Genomic DNA, 19,164 nt, shown 5'->3' on the forward strand with positions numbered 1-19,164 from the left:
CCTGTGAGATTTTTGATTTTTGTGAGCACTGTCTTTGGTTTTCATTTTGTATGAAGCTTTGCTTCAAATTTAAATCCTAGCTGAGTTACTCATATGTTCTGAAGACTGCAAGAAGTCTATGATATTCCTAGCGCAATTTTATGGAGTAAGAGGGTAAAGATGAACTGAAAAAGCTTCATGAAGAATAGGAGCTTGGATGCTTATCTTAAGGTTTGTCTTTGAAATTCTGCAGTCATTCTTCAACCATGAGAGAATTTGCTCTTGTTGAGTGATAATTCTGAGCAGAGCCATTAATTTTGGCTTGCAGTTGCAGGCAATTAATCAAATAGGCAAGGAAAAAAGTTAAATTATTATTTTTTGCAAACTTTAACTCTCTTGGGTGCAAAACCAGTCAAAGTGTTGACTCTCTTGCGTACTGACTCAGGCTTTCATCTCTTCCTGTGACTTGCTTGAGTTTTCTGTGGCATATCTAGATGAATAATTTCCTGTTTGTCTTCCCAGGCACTAACCAACCTCAGCGCCTTCTGTCCAACTTTTTCTACCACCCTGAGTGCACGAAAGGCTAAAGTGGGTATTATCCTTCACTTTGCTGAAGGAACGGTGGATATGTTAGGGGATTATTGTGGTACAATTGAGTCTGGAGAAATTACGCAGAATCTTCTGTAACATCCTTAACTGCACCTGTTTTTGTAACTTCCTGTATATGTCCCTTGATTCTGTCAAGGTGCTGCTGTCTCCCTCCTTTTCCTCCATAAGAAACACAGGTCTTAGAAGAAAAATTGACAATCAGTTTAAATAATTTTGAATAATTTATACACCCAAGAATCAGGACAAGCAATGGTGTTTCACAGCCTTCATTCAGAGTGCTGCATTCACCTCTCGGCCCTAAATGTCTCACCAAGGTTTTCTGTCCTTCCAGGTTTTCACAGGGAACAGCAATGCTGACAGTGTGGTTCACCACAAATTTCTGCACTCCGTGAAAGCCCGCTTCTTGCGCTTTGTCCCTCTGAAGTGGAATGTTGGTGGTCGGATAGGACTGAGGGTTGAGGTCTTCGGCTGCTCCTATAGTAAGTGGCTACGTCATAACTCACATTTTGTCAAACAACTTTTTGATGCTGTCAGTGCTCTGGGAGGGGTCTAGTACAAGTTTTATGAGTTCAAATGTAATGTGCAATACGTAACTACCTTATATTTTTTTCAGTAGTTGTTCTTATCTTTCTGCTCATGGATGTGCTGGCCCATCTGGCTCAGCTGGCAAAGATTTCTCAGAGCTCAGCCCACCACAGAGCAATTTTTTACTTCTTGTAAGTGCAAGGGCAGTCACGTGCTGCAAAATGTCCTGCCTCGCTGGAGAGGACAGAGCTCTTAGGATCTTTTGTAGGGCATTATTTAGGGAAGGTACCACCTTTTTCTTAAATAGTTCATTTTTGTTTTTCAGACAACTTAACTAGCTGTTGGGAAAAGTGCTGTGGACTGCACAACTAGTATTTCTGTTTGAAGGTGATGACTTTATAGCTCCAGAGAGCAGAGAACTCATCTGCTGCTTTATCTGCTTCTGTGTAAACCTTTTTTGGCACTCTTCACAACATGTGGTGATGATCCTCCAAGCGCAGTCTGTGGTACTTTGTCACATGGGCTTTGGAGAAGCCTATAAGCATTGTTGCCTTGAGGCATTTCAGCCAGGTACTGATCTTGGTGTACTGATGCATGTGTGTGACCTTTCACCAGTGTCATAAGACTGTGAATGTAAAGAAAAATGGGCAGTGTTGCCCCAAGGCACAAAGGACCACAAGTCCACAAACATGGAAGCACAACTCTAGTATTTGTTTCTCAGGTGGCTTTGTGCTTATTTCTGTCTCAAGATTGACTTGAGACTGCTGGATAGAGGTGAGATTTTGCTGGGAGAGTTCAGGGAATTAAGAGCATTTTGCCAGTAAATTCAATACGAAGTTGCAGAAGTCACCATCATGCAACACTGCTGTACTGAGAATCATAGAATAGTTTGGGTTGGAAGGAACCTTAAAGATCGTCTAGTTCCAAACCCCCTGCCATGGGCAGGGACACCTCCCTGCTCAGGCTGCTCAAGGCCCCATCCGACCTGGCCTTGAACACTTCCAGAGATGGGGCATCCACAGCTTCCCTGGGCATCCCATTCCAGTGCCTCACCATTCTCATCATGAAGGAATTCCTTATGTCTAGTATAAATTTTCCCCTCTCCACTTCATAGCCTTCACCCGTAGTCCTATCACTACATGCCTTTAGCTCGCTTGTAGCCCTTTCAGGTACTGGAAGGTCGCTGTAAGGTCTCCTCGGAGTCTTCTCTTCAGGCTGAACAACCCCAACTCTCTCAGCCTGTCCTGGTGTGGGAGGTGCTCCAGCCTTCTGATCATCCTTGTAGCTCTCCTCTGGACCCGTTACAACAGTTCCATATCTTTCTTAGGCTGACAGTTCCAGAACTGGAAACAATACTCCAGGTGGGGTCTCACAGGAGAGGAATAGAGTGGCAGAATCACCTCCCTCGACCTGCTGGCCACGCTTCTTTTCATGCAGCCCAGGACACGGTTGGCCTTCTGGGCTTCAGGCACGCATTGCCAGCTAATGTAAAGCTTCTAATCAATCAACGCCCCCAAGTCCTTCTCTGCAGGGCTGCTCTCCATCGCATCATCCCCCATCCTGTGTTGAAACTGCAGATTGCCCCCACTCAGGTGTAAGACCTTGCACTTGGCCTTGCTGAACCTCATGAGGTTCACACAGGCCCACTTCTCCAGTCTGTCTAGGTCCCTCTGGATGGCACGCTGTCCTTCCGGTGTGGAAGCTGCACCACTCAGCTTGGTGTCATCTACAGTCTTGCCAAAGGTGCACTAAATCTTTCAGTCTATGTCATTGATGAAGATATTAAACAGCACCGGTCCCAGTACGGACCCCTAAGGGACAGCACTTATCATGAATCTCCATCTGGACATCAACCCGTTGACCATTACTCTCTCAATATGACCATCCAAGCAATTTCTTATCCACCGAACAGTCCACCCATCAAATTATTATCTCTCCAATTTAGAGAGAAGGATGTTGTGGGGGGGACCGTGTCAAAGGCTTTACAGAAGTAGAGATAGATCACATCTGTTGGTTTACCCATGTCCACTGCTGCCATTACCCCATCACAGAAAGCCACTAGGTTGGTCAGACAGGACTTGCCCCTGGTGAAGTCATGCTGGCTGCCATTAACCACTTCCATGTCCTCTATGTGCTTTAGCATGTCTTCTAGGGGGATCTGTGCCATGATCTTCCCAGGCACAGAGGTGAGGCTGACGGGTTCCCAGGGTCATATTTTCTATGCTTTATAAAAATGGGCACAATGTTGCCCTTCTTCCAGTCACCGAGGACTTCTGATTGCCATGACTTTTCAAATGTCACAGAGAGTGGCTTGGCAACCACATCTGCCAATTCCCTCAGGACTCTGGGATGCATCTCATCAGGTCCCATAGACTTATATATGTTCAGATTCCTCGGATGGTCACAAACGTGATCCTCCCCTACAGTGGGAGGGGCTTTACACCCCTCTCCCCTCCCCCTGCCCCCCAGTCCCCATCTTGTTGTCCGATTGACCCAGAAGGGGTGAGGAGAGTGACTTGTGGGCTTCAGACTGACTTGTAGGGTGAGTTTCCTTGGGCTGTTCTCATCTAAGTCCTGTACCCTGCAGTTACAGGAAACCAAAATGATTGTGCAGAATTAAGGTATGAAATAGAAGCAAGGCAGAAAAGAAATAAAGGGATTCATAAAAGTTTTACAGAGTGTTGAAATATTCATTCTGTTTATATAAATGTGCCATTCACATTTCTCTCTGGCAAATTGCGTATGCCAAGCAATACTTGTCTACAAGTTTTGCTTATATAGTTTCAGTGTCTTGGCTACTCCTTACTCAGGCACTCCTGTACAGAAGCACTGTACAGGAGATGTATAATCATTTATAAAATGTCATCTTTACTGATATACTGGCAGAATATCTGCAGCAGATCTCTAGCTGGTGTACACCTACATGACTGCATTTTGTAATGTTTGACAGCATAAAGACTCATCCACCATGTTCAAATTCTGACACAAGAAACATATTAGTGATTCCAAAACAGTTTAAAAAAATGATTTCATTGCTTTTTGGGAAAGCCAGAATGGTAATGGAGCTAGAATAAGAACAAATGGCCCAAATGTGTGCCGTCTCCAAGAGGTGGCGCTTCATGCAAGTGTCTATGGATGTGAAAGAAGGGATGTGAAGTTATAATCACCTCCCTGTACCAAAAGCTTCAGCTTATATAAATAAATCTGTAAGAACCTAATGCCCAAGTCCTTTTTTACACTATTGTGAATATTTAAAGTCTGTTGGAAAGATGTAAAGGCTTCTACAAGTAAACCTTCTTCAGGTAAACAAACCCAGAATGTTTGATCTTCAGTCCACTGAAGTTGAAGAAGAGATTTCCATAGACGTTTTACTTTTAGATCCAGCCCTGAAGCAGAAAATAAAAAGAAAACATGTGCGTGGGGAACATAGATAAGTCGAATCTAGCACCAACGTGAATGTGTGATGTGCCATTTCTACATCTCTACACCTTGGCTTACTCGTAGAAGGAGGTTGAAATTCAGATGAAGCTGGATTTCTGACTGTCCATTCCACCTTTGAGGCAAATGCTACCCTCAAAGCATGGCACTTGATCTGAAAACAGATTTGCTTTATATTAATAACCAGGACAGAAAACTGGGGAAGTAAAGGTTCCGTTTACAGGCAAGCTGGAGGTTCTCGGGGTTTTTTTATGAGTGGCAGCACTCATTGGTTGGCTGAAACAAAAGTCTGTGGACATGCAGCTTGGGCCATCTGAATTTCATGTGCTGCTGCACATCTGTTAAAACCCTGGGATCGCTGCCAAACATGCACCTGAGCACCTCACTGTGATACACCACTGCATGCAAAATAGCCCGTGCTTCCTAGGATGATCTCTGCTCACATCAGCTCCTTTTTAACCTTGCACATTTGAGCAGAGGATGACAGCTGTAGGAGAGGTTTGTGGCTTTGCTGCTGCTTAAGCACTTTCATGATGGCACAGTTAGGTGAATGTGACACTTTTACACCAGTGCAAAGCTCTGACTCATTTTTGGAGTATGACTCTGCTGTGCGGGATTCTCTGCTGGAGAGGTCTAAGGAACACAATGTTGTGCAAGCTTTTGGTAAATGCAACTTTGTGTTATGACTGTTTAGTAGGAGGCGTGGGAAGGCATAGGTGTTGCAGATCACCAAACACTCTGCCAGGACACAGTAAAAACAAAAATACTGAGGGAATGTATTAGAGATTAACTGCAATGTTCAGTGGATGCCAAAGTCACTAACTTCACATGTGATCGCACTATGCTGATGAATGGCATCCACTGTTGTTTATTATTCCTGCTAGAAGTAATGCACTATTATGATTTTATCCCAAACACTTCTCTGTCAAAGGAGCGAGCTTTCTTCTTTCTCCTCTCCTCTCCTCTCCTCTCCTCTCCTCTCCTCTCCTCTCCTCTCCTCTCCTCTCCTCTCCTCTCCTCTCCTCTCCTCTCCTCTCCTCTCCTCTCCTCTCCCTCTCCCTCTCCCTCTCCCTCTCCCTCTCCCTCTCCCTCTCCCTCTCCCTCTCCCTCTCCCTCTCCCTCTCCCTCTCCCTCTCCCTCTCCCTCTCCCTTCTTTTCATCCTGCAATTGGCTGTCTTTAATACTCTTTCTTTGGAATGTGATAACATGTTTTTAACAGCAAAGCAGTTTCAGGCAGGTGTCTGTGCTTGACCCTGTTCCATATAGATCAAAGTTCCCATGCAACAAAGCACTCCAAGGCCATCAAATCATCTGGAATTCACAGATGACATTTGCTAATTATTGTTTACTTTCTTACACAGAAAGTATGTATTTAAATGAATAGTAATTACATTTATTAGAAATTGCTGTGAAGATTCCATCACCCATCCTCAAAAAGAGTACCGAAACAGGAATGAGATGATTTTTATCTGAAAACATACATTGTTGTTTCCTTTTGAGGAAAGGATTTATGATGAGTTAAATGGAAATTTCCACACAGAGGTATGTGTTATCTCTCACTGACCCTTTGCAGCACTGACTCCAGAAGCATAGTGATTGTAACAGATAACCAGAGCTACAACAGAGGATATGTTAAGACAAATGGCATACCAATTGGTTTGGATGCTGGAGGCAGTGAGGGGAGAATGGTTATATCTTCATACTTGGAAAAAGTCTTGTTAGCTTAGCACAGGAAAAAAATCTGCTGAGATAATTGCTTTTATAGGATAAGATTTATAGCTGTATTGAAGATGCTGATGATATTCTATAACTGGTTAATAGCCCAAAATGCATCAGCAAAATCAGGTCTATGCGCAGTTAACAGGCTGGGAAACCACAGGAGAAACAGTGATAGGGTGTGAGACAGGATATCTACTGCTTTTGAGAGAAGAGTTCTTCATTCACAGTTCAGGACTCTAATTTCTCATCTTTCATTGTCATTGCTCCAGAGAATATCATCTGATATTGTGCTTTTTGATTAAACTATATTTTTTCTCTCTCCTTTTTTTAAAATGCACAGATGATTGCTTACCAAGAGGCAGACATAGACTTGTGATAGGGATAAAGCTACATAGCACAATAGTCACCTTTTAAGTGCTCATCCACATTCTTCCCTTGGATTGCATGTCTGAGAGGGTTATGGAGAGGGAAGTGAGATCGCTTTAGACTCATTCAAGCCAGTAAGGTATGACTGGCCAGGAGATAAATCTCTTCAGACCTGGAAGTTCTCCTTCCTGCAGGGAATTAAAGCTGCTTCTCACTTATGCATGTGCAAGGCTAAAAGTTTCTGTCTCAAATTGCAACCATTCCTAGAAATTTTTCATGATTATTATTTTGGAATAACTTTGCCAGGTGTTTATTTTTCTCCAAAGTCAGTAGGAGGACCGTCTTTGTAAGTATGAAATTATATCCCCTCTGATGCCAGGAGCAGATTGCTGCACCAGTAAACTCCGTGGTCTCAGACTGCTCCCAGGTTGGCTTCTCTCAGAATAGCTGGTCCCACAGGTTGAGCCCTGTTCCCTTTTTTTTTTTTTAAAAAAAAGCTAAATTAACCTTGCAATACAGCTTCAACTGCCTGTGTTTCCACACACACACCTAAGTGACTTTAATGTCTGGATCTGTGTTGGGAAAGGAAATTCAAATGGAATGAAATAACAAGCACTGCTGGGGCCAGAACCTCTACTGAATTTCAGAAAAGAAATTTCTATTTTATGGGAACATTTTCCCTTGTTAACAGGACTATGTGTGTATTTACAGCCGAGGCATCTTTTTGAACTGTTGGTCAGCAGAGAATAACATGAAGGAAGCTTCTTTTTCCTGATCTTACTTGATGAGTTTTGTTGATGAGGACAGTGTAGAAAAGTACCCAGACTGAGTAGAAGTCTGTCTTCAGGGAGTATAAGTAAACCAGCAGCTAGTGCAGAATGAAACCACGTATTGTGTTTTAGTTTGTTATTCCTACAGGTTTTCTGAGACTTATAACATTTCTGATCCTTGTTCTCTTGCTGCAGGTAGATTATAGACGCACATGGGCTGAATAAACACTAAGCAAATCAGCAGGTTTTCTGGAGTGACTGTATTAGAATTGTGCTGTAACTTTGAATTTTTAACAGGAAGCCAACGATTTGTTGTCATGCAAAATGCCACTAATGACTTTTGGCTGCCACTGTTAGCATTTATTTGACACATTCCCATTTTATTCTGGGCTATTTATTGGCTGGTGTACTCTCAACCAATAACTAGTGAAGCAGAACTTTTCAGAAACAGGTTTGCTTTTGTGATATACTCTGTAAATGGCAGTGATAGAGCTCATCAAGAATTTGTATGGTTATGCTATGGCTTAGTGAAGAGTTAAGAACAAGGACTGAAGTGTGAATTCAGACTGATATACTGATTGAAGGCTTGGATTTTAAGAAGAAGAAAAAAAAAGGGTTACTATTATGGTAACATTGAATCAGTGTTCTCTTAAAGTATAATACCTTTGGTTTTGAGAGCTAGGAAGGAAATCAACTTTAACTGCAAAATGAAATGGAAATCAAAGACTGTAACTTTTTTGTAAGATATTTCCTAGTTCCTGCCCACCTCAAAATGAAACCATTTTTATGAGACACTTGCAATATACTTTAAACAAGTTGCAGTGTTTCATGTAGATATAATGGGGAAATGCATAAGAACTGAGAGCTTATGAATTTAGTTTTTGTTATAGAAGCTGACAGTCAACGTGTCAATAGAGAGAAATCGGCAAGTCTGAAAGAGATTTTTCTGAACACCTAATTCAGAAGTAAAAAACAGTAAAAGAAGATGGCATGAATACTTTTGTATTCATGATGCTTCCTAAAGTAGCAAGTGTTGCATTTATGATGTTCAACAGCATGTTACAATTCTGAAATCAGGGATGAGAAGTTGGTCTTAGTTTATTCTGGAGTGGATTTTCCCCAGAGGTGAATTTCTTTGTAGGTTTATTCTTATAAGAAATAGTCCTACTGATTCAGTATGAAATCAGGTTTAGACTGGTAGAATTTTGCATGAAATTTGAATTTTTACCTCCCTGAAAGTTTGTAAGTTTGCCATCAAACATCTGTACAAACTGTCACACTGACCTGCAAAAGTTATTAATGGTAGTTTCCATGGTAACAAATCGTTAACGGGTCTTCTATTTTCTGAGCTTATGATATCTTTTAATTGCAAACCACTTCAAATCTTGGGGTGAAGTGGGGAAGAAAAAAAGCTCAAATCCCATTATTTCTGTTAAGGAGTAAATGAAACTACTTTTAACACTCAAAAGCATGGAAAATCTCTTAAAGGAGCTTAGGTGACTTAAATCACTGACTTCAATTACAATGCAGATGCTGGAAGTCTTGATTATTTTGCACATAGACCTTTCAGGTATTTTTTAAAAGAATATGGAAAACTGACAGTTTTGGATTATCATTAAAACGTGGTTTTCAAACAAAGTCTATGTTCTTTATTCTTTGTTACTGTGAAGGTTTACTTTGTCTTTATGCATGTATGATTCTATGGTTCTATGTATCACAGTAGTTACATAGCTTAGCAAGCCATTATTCAGATTCTTCATTGTCCGGTATTCTTATTTTTTAATGTTTTTCTTAACCACAGCAAGTAACAGTTGACGGGTTTATTATTTACAAGTAGATATTTTATCCATAATTTGTGCCAAATTGCATTTGGATAGAAATTGGAATTGAATTTACATGTCAGTCATGTTTAAATACAATATATTAGTTACAGGTATTTAAAGCTACCTGAAATTCTCTGGTTATATCTATCTATCTATCTGTCTATATCTATATCTATATATCTATAATATATTATTTTAAAAAAATATTTAAAATACATTTTGCTTAAAATACCACTTTATAATGCAAAGAGAGTACTGCAGTCTGCTACTGCCAAAGGAACAACTGAAGAATGGAAAGCTTGTTTCCCATCATAGTGACTGAGTTTTAGAGGCTGACTGAAGGGGAAAATATGTTTCTAATATGATTTTCAAAGGTTGTATAATCAGTTTAGATGCCCGGTTCCCATGAAATCCCTTCAAAAGCTTTTCAAATTGATATTTGACTATTCCTGCCAACATAGTCAATTTGCATGCAGAAACATGGTTGATAATGCCCATCAAGCAAGCAGCCAGCCCCCAAAGTATAAGATGATGTTTATTTGGATTCAAAAGTTGGCATGGCCAACACACAGGAACAGCTTAACAGCTGCTTGTGAAGCTACAAAAAGTGAAGTGAAAACTTAAGCGTTCAAAGTAATGAGTAACGGCCTGAGTGTGCTTATAAGACACAGAACAAATGCAGTGAGGGATGCTCTAGAGATCAGAATACAATGGAAGGAACCTGTTCTGCTCTAAAAAGTTGAGTGAGAAAGCAGTCTTACATGAGAGAGAAGTTCAGAGGAGTTCTGGTTTTATCCTTGTGAGTGTTCCATTGCCCTGAGCAGAGGGAGAGGATTGGAAATGGGTGAAATGTGGGTGCCTGGATGTCACATATGTCCTGTGGCTGTACACTTCTGAGAAAACCTGGCTGCAAGTGATATTCAAAAAGATTCTTAAAAAAATACAGTAAGTCTCCTTGTGCTGCCTCTCCTCTTCATTTTGCCATCTTCTTTCTCCCAGAGTCAGATATTGCAGACTTCAATGGCAGAAGTTCACTCCTCTACAGGTTCAATCAGAAGCTTATGAGCACATTCAAAGATGTGGTTTCCTTGAAGTTCAAGAGTATGCAGGGGGATGGAGTCTTGTTCCATGGAGAAGGACAGCGTGGAGACTACATTACCTTGGAACTGCAGAAAGGAAAGCTCTCCTTGCACATCAACCTGGGTAAGGGTAATTGGGCTTATTGGTTCACAATATTACTGTAACAAAGATTGTCTTGGTTTGCTTTTGTAAAGCTACTGAAATAATTTCTAGATAATTCCTCCTGCATTTTCCCCCCTCATGCTTAATTGTATTTGTTTTAAATGTCAGTAACAATTTTCCACAGCCTTTGGATTTAATTTTTACATAAGCCTATTAATTTTTAGTCTCCAGCTAATATTTTCTTTCTTTCCTTCCTTCTACCCTTTCTTCCTTGAGTAGAAATAATAATGCAGGGTTTTTCTGACTTGATATTTGGATATTACTTGGACCAAGTAGCTACATCCTGAGCCTCTGAACGTGGGATTCTGTGACAACATTGATTTTTCTTCCTCTTCCAAATATTCTATACTGGGATAAGAATATAGCATAGTTAAACATATTATGTTACTTTTTTGAGAGGAAATGCTGTTGTAAATACATAGTCTGAGATAAAGTTTTTTTCTTTCAGCAGTATCCCCAACTATACAAGTTCTGTTTACTTCAAATCCTCTGTATACGTTCATATGTCACGGGCAACGGCTTTGATATCTGCTCTTGAATCTGCTCGCATGTTGCCTGACAGTTTTGAAGCATGTGGTTTCTTCATTCTGGGATATAAAAAAGGGTACATATTCTGTTTAAGTAGGAGGCTCTGAAGTGTTCAAATGTGTAGCCAGAGATCTAGGCCAGATTTAAGAATCTCTTCAATCTGAAGTAAACGTTTGTGTTCATGTTGCCTCATTGACTTGTGATTGTTCTTTTTTCTTTTTCTCTTTCTCCTCTGAAAATGGACAGGTGCACTTTTCTTGTTAAAATACAAAAAAACATAGTTGAAACGGAATTATCAGGAGTGGTCTCTTAACGTGAATAGATAGGAGATTTTGGTGCTTAACCCAAAGAGAGTGCTTAAAACACCAGGGCCTTGAGTGCAGAACACAATGTGTAGCACAGGCAGGGTGGCAATTCCTCCAGTGCTGCAGTGTGTGTATATGCAGCATCGGGAAAATCTCCTGGTTTATTACAAAAATCACAGTGGGAGGAAAGTGTGTGTGCATGTGTGTGTGCATGTACATACGTTGATAAATAAGAGACCCAAAGAATCTAAAGGCAAGCTTTGTCAAGGATCTGTTTCTGATGGGCAGAGCTCCAGTGTGCATCTAGAAGCGTTGCTCCATACTTCCCTTGAGCCCTCATGCTTCAGTTAAGGTCCTAGAGGTAACTCTGGTGTCTTCTGCCTGTCTCTGCTCCTCCAGGGGACTCCAACCTCCACTTCAGTAATAGCCACACATCCATCACCCTGGGCAGCCTCCTGGACGACCAGCACTGGCACTCGGTTCTCATAGAGCGCTTCAACAAGCAAGTGAACTTCACAGTGGACAAACACACCCAGCATTTCCGAACAAAGGGGGATTCAGATCACTTGGATATTGATTATGAGGTGTGTGAAGCCCTGTAAAAGTTACAGTCTGTATGGGGAGTGAGGCAGAACTGGTATAGAATTAATATGATGGAAAACAACCACCCTGTAAGCTGTTTCCTTTCACAAAGATCTTTTCTGTAGTTATTTCTATTTCCTTCCCGGAGAGCTCTTTAATTGTTAACAAACATAGACTACGTCAGTGCAACTCTGTATGTGACAGTCTCAAAAAATGGACAGTTTCTGGGCAAATCTGAATTTGATTATGCTTACACTTCAAAGTACAACAGACTTTGAGCTAAACTAAAAGGTATAGCCTGGGTTCTAGTCAAATCTTCAGGTAGGAACTGTGCTTATCTGTAGGGAGATACTGTGTCATCATCTCGAGTATGATTGTAATGGGATCAATGTATCTGATTGACATGACCAGGGGGATACCAGCTCTGAGTTGTGCCTCTATCTAGCCACGACTTGCTCAGATTACAGCTCTCCACATAGATATAGCAGGTAAAGATCACTGTCTTCCCACCAAGAATAGAAGAAACTGAGCACTATTGTCAAGACAAGTAGCTCTGACCCAAGTCCCTTCACATATGGGGTTGTGATGGTTGTGACGGCATCCTGGTCTAGGGAGCCAGAGCAGCTCAACCAAGGAAGGACTGAGCAGAGAAGACATCTTGCCTGTCCATAAAACCTGAGGCTGTTGTGCTCCCCTGTGATGAGGCCAAGGTGTGGGAAAGTACAGTTTATATCACACCAGCAGTTCAGTGCTTATGGCTGATAGTAAAAAAATACGTTAAAAAACCTTCATATCATTGTATCTATATGTAAAGCAGTTCCTTATCTGTTCCCCCATCAATGTACACCTGTATGCAAATTACTCATGTTCGTTTTTATCCCCACACACTTGTCTATTGAATCTTGGTAGTCCACAAGGCACAGGGTCATATGCTTGCACAGTCAGAGCTGTCATTCTGTCTGGATGTGTTGAGTTGGAATAGTTCATTGCTTAAGAGACCACGAGTTTCCCCTCTGTACTTTGGATTCAGTTCTCTGGAAGGGATTGATTCCCAGCGCATCCAAGGAACAAAACCAGGCAGTTTGTCAGTGGCAGGTGCCTGCTTTCTGCTACTCTCACGGTCCGGCTGAAATTCCCTTCTTTGCATTTCACAAAGCGGGATGGAGAAAGTGGTACTTGTCCCCTGAGTGTGTTGTACCAAATCACAAGCACATTTAGTAAGGACAGCAGGTTTCAGCAGTGAGATTGTGAAATAGCTTCAGTCTGAACTGGCAAGGGCCAAAGCTGTAACTACTTTTAAGATGGAGTTGAGAAAAGCCGAACAATTGAGCTTCTCTAATTTCAAAGTAATGAATTCTTTGCTTCCTGCTACAAAGTTGATGCCAATTAGGGAAAACTTGGGCTCCAATGTAATTTGAAAAACATTTTTCCATATGTTCCAAAATGGGAAGCAAGGTAGAGAAGATCTTCAGCTGGTGTAAATCAGCATCGCCACTGACCTCTATAGCACTCAGTCCTGGCCCCTTATGCTTAGTTTTTCACACAACGTTTTTTTCTTTCTATGTTCACTGAGACAATCTTCAGTCAAACATTACAGCAATGCAGTCTGTTCAAAGTTTATCTCGGCACACTTTAGGGATTAAGGACCTTACTGAGGGTAATAAAACCATTAGTTTGGTAATTAAAATTATTACCAATCACAAAGGAAACTGTTTTCTTAATAATGCAGTGGTATAATTGATATTGATTTTTCTTCTAGTTTTGAAACCCAGTACAGAGTCCCTAAGCAGAAGACTCAAAGAATAGAACATGAAGGAAGGAAAGTCTGGTGTTTTAAGAAAGAGCTAATGATTCTCACTGGAAAATAATATTGCTACCACATAAGCCCTCATGCCAATAACAAATCTGCAAGTGATGTAAAGTAGCAGTCTGTTCACTCTTTTATTTCTCTGATGTGATCAATTAACACAACTGAGGTGCAAGTTCATTAAAAGGCTTGTTTTCAAAGAGATGCTTTCAAGGTTATCCAGGGAGGTTTCATTACTTATGTATCCTAGCTCTTTAGGTGGACTGGGAGGAAAAATAGCCTTTGAATTTTCCTTTATTTTTGTAATAATGAGCTGAGACAAGCTGTTAGGAGTCATGACAGGAATAAGGCTGACTAGGTTCCAGCAGCCGTTGCTGTGTCAGAGGTACAGCACAGCAGTGCATGCCCTTGCTGCAGTGGATGCAGCAGGATTGCAGCACAGTTCCCGATGTGCTGGAAGCACTGTGGAGTGCGTTGACTGCAGAACCCCCACACGCCTTATATCACTCATGATGCTGCTGGCCGGGATGGGAAAAATGAATAAAAAACAGTGGTACCATGAATAAGACTTTGCCAAAAAGACTTTGCCAAATGAAGCTAACTGGAAATGAGCTTTCTCATCTAAAAAATGAAAATAGGGTTGTGAGAGGCTTTGTGGGGCTTGATTTTTGTTTGTTTCTTTTTTCTTTTTGTTTTTTTGTTTTTCCTTAGGTTCCTTAGGAATCAAAGTAATTGTGCTCCAAGGGTTTGGGAAGCTTTATTTTCTTAGGTTCTTTGTCCTCTGGGGCTTTCAGCCCTCCAGATAAGTGATGAGCTGTAATCTACACAATGCTAACATCTTTCAGTATTTAGACAACAGCACAGCAGAAATTTTGTTTATATGTGTGACCTGTAGAACTTTTCCACTACACCACTCGGTCCCCATGTGCACGTATTCAGATACATGTGTCATGGGAAGGTGTGACTGCAGCCCGCAGGCAAATGCTGTGCTTTGCGAGCAGGAATAGTTGATTCCCCCGTTGCTCGGCGTTTTCTGGCCACTATGGTCATCTGCTGGGTGTCAGCCTCCAGGTCAGTCGGGGCTGTGGGCTGTTGACCATATGAATGTTAGCTTGCGTATTGGGTGTTCCTGGGTGGGGGGCTGGTGATGCTGGGTGGGTGAAGTGGTGTGTCAAGGCACTTAAAAGCTGTTTCCAAATTAGGGAGCTGTCAGTGGCAGCGACATTTCACAACAGCTCCCCTGTTGGGCAGCCAGGCCCTGCTTCGTGCTGTGAAATGATGCTGTTTACGTGACTTGGTTCTTAGGTAGTATCCTGGCTGGGTGCATGGAGTGTGGCTCTGCCTTCTTGTTTTCAGGGTGACAACTAAATACTGTTCTTCTTTCCAAAAGCTCAGTTTCGGAGGGATTCCTGTCCCAGGAAAGCCAGGAACCTTTCAAAGGAAAAATTTCCATGGATGCATTGAGAACCTTTATTACAACGGAGTCAATATAATTGACCTGGCAAAAAGGCGCAAACCTCAGATCTATACTGTGGTAAGAAACAATAATATAGTCTTTGCTTCTTTACTTCCATAGTGCTGGTGCTGCCAGCTGCACTGAATGAATGGAGTTCGGATTTAGATGGCTGTGGGCATAATTAGCTCATTAAAATGATATTGTTCAGGCTAATATCACCAGTGCTGACTGCTGTGTTGAGAGTTACTAAAAGACACGTGGAAATTAATACATTTTTCTGACTTTCCAGGTGTGTTAGAATTTCTTTGGAGAAACTTTTAAATTCCTTTTCAAAGATTAAACTGTGTCATTTTGATGGCATGATATAATAGAAGTCATAGAGGCTTTATTTTTTTTCTGATTGACTCAGATAAAATCTTATTTTCTGAACCATTCCCCATCACTTTTTCAGAGTACAGTAGTAGCAAAATTTTATTTTGTTATTTGAGTTTGTATTATAGAGAAAATATTTCTTTTATTATTGGAAAAAAAAATTCCATTGTGCTGCCCCTTAAATTCTGTATATTGGCAGTTCTAAGAACCATTGACCTGGTTCTAGTGTCTCTAAATGTTGGATGGTAGGGGTGAAGCAAAAGGAGCTATAGTTTATGCAGCCTGTTAACGTGTAGCATCATCATAACTTCACGCCTAATAATGTCCAAAATTGCAGACATATTTAAATACATGAGCAAAATAAGGAATATTTTATTTTGTAAGAAGAAGGAACACTATGTTCCCATGTAGCCTTAAAAATAGTAAATAATTCAGCTCTTTAGCTTGTGCCTCACTGCTGCACAATGCTTTGATATCTGCCTTTTGGTTAATACTGTGTCTTCAGAGAATGTGGAGGTGAAACTGCTTCTGGCTCTCATGGCATCTTCTACTTTTTATTAATGTGTATAAACAGACAGAAGCTGCAGCAAAGAAAGCCAGAACACCATGAGAAGTCCTTCCTTTCCTTGCTTTCCCTGCCTAGGGCAAGGCTTTAATACACAGGGAAATGGAAAAAGGAAAGGTGATGGGTGAGAAGTCCTGCATTGTGTTGTTGGTAGTCAAGACTGCCTCCAGGATGCTCCCCTAGCCTGGGACTGAGAGACTTGCTTCAATAAACTCGAGTTTGATTGCTCTGACTCAGGACTCAAAGGCACAAATCTTATGAACTGTGTTAAATTGCTCTTCCCCTCAGCTTACTTTCTAAGCGGAGGAAAGACCCCTGATCTGATTCTGAGGTCATTAAACAGCTAGTTGTTTTGCCAGCTGGATAATAGGAAGGCCTTCCTAAAGGGGAAATGAAAAACTTTGTAATGTACTTTTTCTTTGAAGGGTGTTGTCTGGATACAACATGGCCCCAGGCAATGAGATTCTGTTGTCACAATACTGGATTCAGCCAATGCTAGATTGAAGGTCTAGGAATCCTGCTCCTTGCGTCAGTTTACGGTAGAGGAGATGTGCCCCCATCTTTTCAATCTCCCTCACAGAAGTGATGATTTTAAAGCAATACTTTCCAAAGGCTGGCTGCTGTACTGCATTTTGCAAGATTTATAAGCTGTCATGTGCTGTGTCTGTGACACTTGTGTATGCAAAGAGCACAGAAAGGTTGCCACATAATCTTAGATTAACATCTTTCTATATAGCAAACAGCCCCCATAAGTCTGTTATTTTCCAAAATCCTTTCCATCACAGCTATTTATCTCCTCTAGCAACTCTCAGGTACTTCCAGCTTTCACAGGCTGATCTCCCTCTCCCATCTTCCTACACTTCCCTGCTCAGCCATTTACTTACTCAAATTAAAATAACTTGTTCTGCTAAACATAGCCTTTTGCCTGCCAGACTTCCTCTGCACTAAATGCTTTTATTCAAAGTTCATTGAGGTTTTTGAAGAAACAATCCTTATCGCCAGGGAGCTGCAATCTTCTCTGCTCCATGTCTTTGTAGTTGCTAAGGTTGTCTGGAGTGGAAGTGCAATGGAAGAAACAACAGAGAAGAATAATTAAATATAGCAGGGACTTTGAATCACACTTCTTACAACAACGTGTTGTGTACTTGTATTCTCTCCCCACAAGCTGGAGATGACTAGAGTTGGTTCTGTGGTGTTAGTCCCCAGAGTACCTTTGTCTCCTAACAAAAGGTATTTCAGGACAAACTGGCCAGTTTGGGATTAGAAAGCCATTAATGCTCAGAGGCATTAAGTTTTGCCTCAGAAAGGGAGGCAGACTTCAGCACTCAGTGTCTGGTTATTTCTCTGTGCTTTTGTGAATGTTGACACAGTCAGTGAGCCAAATTTGAGAGGTTTCGTATGGGCATCAACTTTATTTTTTTTTCATGCTGTTGACATCTTTCACACAAGCGGGAGGACAATACATTAGCTTTGGAGATATCGATTTCCTCTTATGAAGTAGTTCCTCATCCATATAAATAATGGTCCCAAATCAGCTGTATTTAAAGTCAGAGGAAGAAATTGCAGGTTGTCAATAACAGAGTACTGTACCATGTATCGTACTCTTGGGCGGAGGCTGTGATTATCATTCTGTCTGTTCTTTTCTGTAAGTCTTTTGCAGTTGTCAGACTTGCAATAAATCCCCTAGAGAAAGTATCTCAAGATAACAAGGCAGTCTGTCTCTTTGAACTGGAACTTGCCTTCAGAATTCCATTTTTATATTGCCTGATACTTAACCTCTCTACCTAGTAGCCCTATCTATTTGGTCAGGTTATCTGTATTCTCTCTGGGGTTTCTTCTTTCTCTGATGGCATGTTGTGGGTTTTTTATTGTGGGTTTGTTGGTTTTTTGTTTTGGTTTGGTTTTTTCTCCTGTAGGTCATAGATAGTCACTACATGTGGTAAAAGTGACAAACTTTTATTTGCTTTCTGAAACATTTACTGGTTTTAATTGTGAGAGGTTATGAGAAGTAAAATTTCTATGATTACCACTGTCATGGTTGTAGGGCTGGACCCTTAGGAAACCTCCACAACTAACAAGCTAAAAATATGCCCTACTTACTAGCTGTCTTCTCAGTGTAGAAGAATTACGGACTGCCCATTATGAGAAATTGCATAGCAGTTACTTGCACTTTCTGTGCTAATATTTAGAGGCAGGAAAATAAGCTAGTAGGAGCTACATTTGCAAGAAGTGGAAGGGGAATTTTCCTTCCCAGAATTATATTTGGCTCTGTGTGTCTGGGATGGTGAAGTCCTCGTAGAAGAATTTTGTGCTTTTTAAGTATGTATGTAGACGCAGAAGCAGATGGGACAAATTCTAGGAAGAGAAATCCATTGAGAATTCCTAAATACATCTGACTGAAAGAGTAATTAACGGAAAAGTAGCTATAGTATTCTGAAAATAGCTGTAGTATCCTGGCCACCAGTGTTTACCTACTGCTAGACTCAGGTTACACCTTCAGAAACTGCTCTAATAAGACCTGTAGCCAGGGACTTAAGTCTTTTCGTATGTCACTGATTTGTGATGCCAAAATAAGAAGCTGTCTAGCTGAAGAACAGAAATAAAGAGGTCATGACAAGATATGGTGTTTGATCTTCTCAATGCTCCACTCTGTGTACTCACTGAAATTGAGGAAACCCTTATCCCCCTTCCCCTTCCGTTACTTTTGGCTAATAGGAATTGGAGTTGTATAGCTTTTTTGCAGACCAAACCCTGCACTGACTTGAGAGGAGTGCAGATTTGTAAAACAGAAGTTGTCAGCCCTCAGATATGCTTGAATTTTTATGTTGGCCTGCCATGTTGAATCTGGGAGTGACAACTGAGCACAGCAAGGGATGCAGTGACATGTAAATGCATCACTGGAGTGCCTCAGGGAAATAACCAATTGCCAGCATCAAAGAGAAAGGAAAGATACCTAGTGACAGGAGAATGTAAACTAATAATTCATTCCCTTTATAGAGAATCCAAACATGCTATTTTATTAAGCTGATTTGAGATACCTTCATCTTGAGTAGAATTTACTTGTCTACACGAGTCTCG

The 19,164-nt window shown here is 41.1% G+C and overlaps 1 protein-coding gene across 2 annotated transcripts in view; it reads left to right on the forward strand.

Moving 5' to 3' along the window:
* CNTNAP5 (contactin associated protein family member 5) overlaps positions 1-19,164 on the forward strand; it is a 284,769-nt gene that overhangs the window by 121,065 nt on the left and 144,540 nt on the right. For both annotated transcript variants that reach the window (XR_008450459.1, XM_054070363.1), the window contains exons 4-7: positions 920-1,067; positions 10,229-10,432; positions 11,704-11,888; positions 15,084-15,227. Coding sequence is in view for 1 of the 2 variants with exons in the window: in XM_054070363.1 (XP_053926338.1) it covers positions 920-1,067; positions 10,229-10,432; positions 11,704-11,888; positions 15,084-15,227 (681 nt within the window). In the remaining variant the exon portion in view is untranslated. The remainder of the gene's footprint in view (positions 1-919; positions 1,068-10,228; positions 10,433-11,703; positions 11,889-15,083; positions 15,228-19,164) is intronic.

This window comes from Cuculus canorus, chromosome 6 (genome assembly GCF_017976375.1).
Source record: "Cuculus canorus isolate bCucCan1 chromosome 6, bCucCan1.pri, whole genome shotgun sequence".
Lineage (NCBI taxonomy): Eukaryota > Metazoa > Chordata > Aves > Cuculiformes > Cuculidae > Cuculus > Cuculus canorus.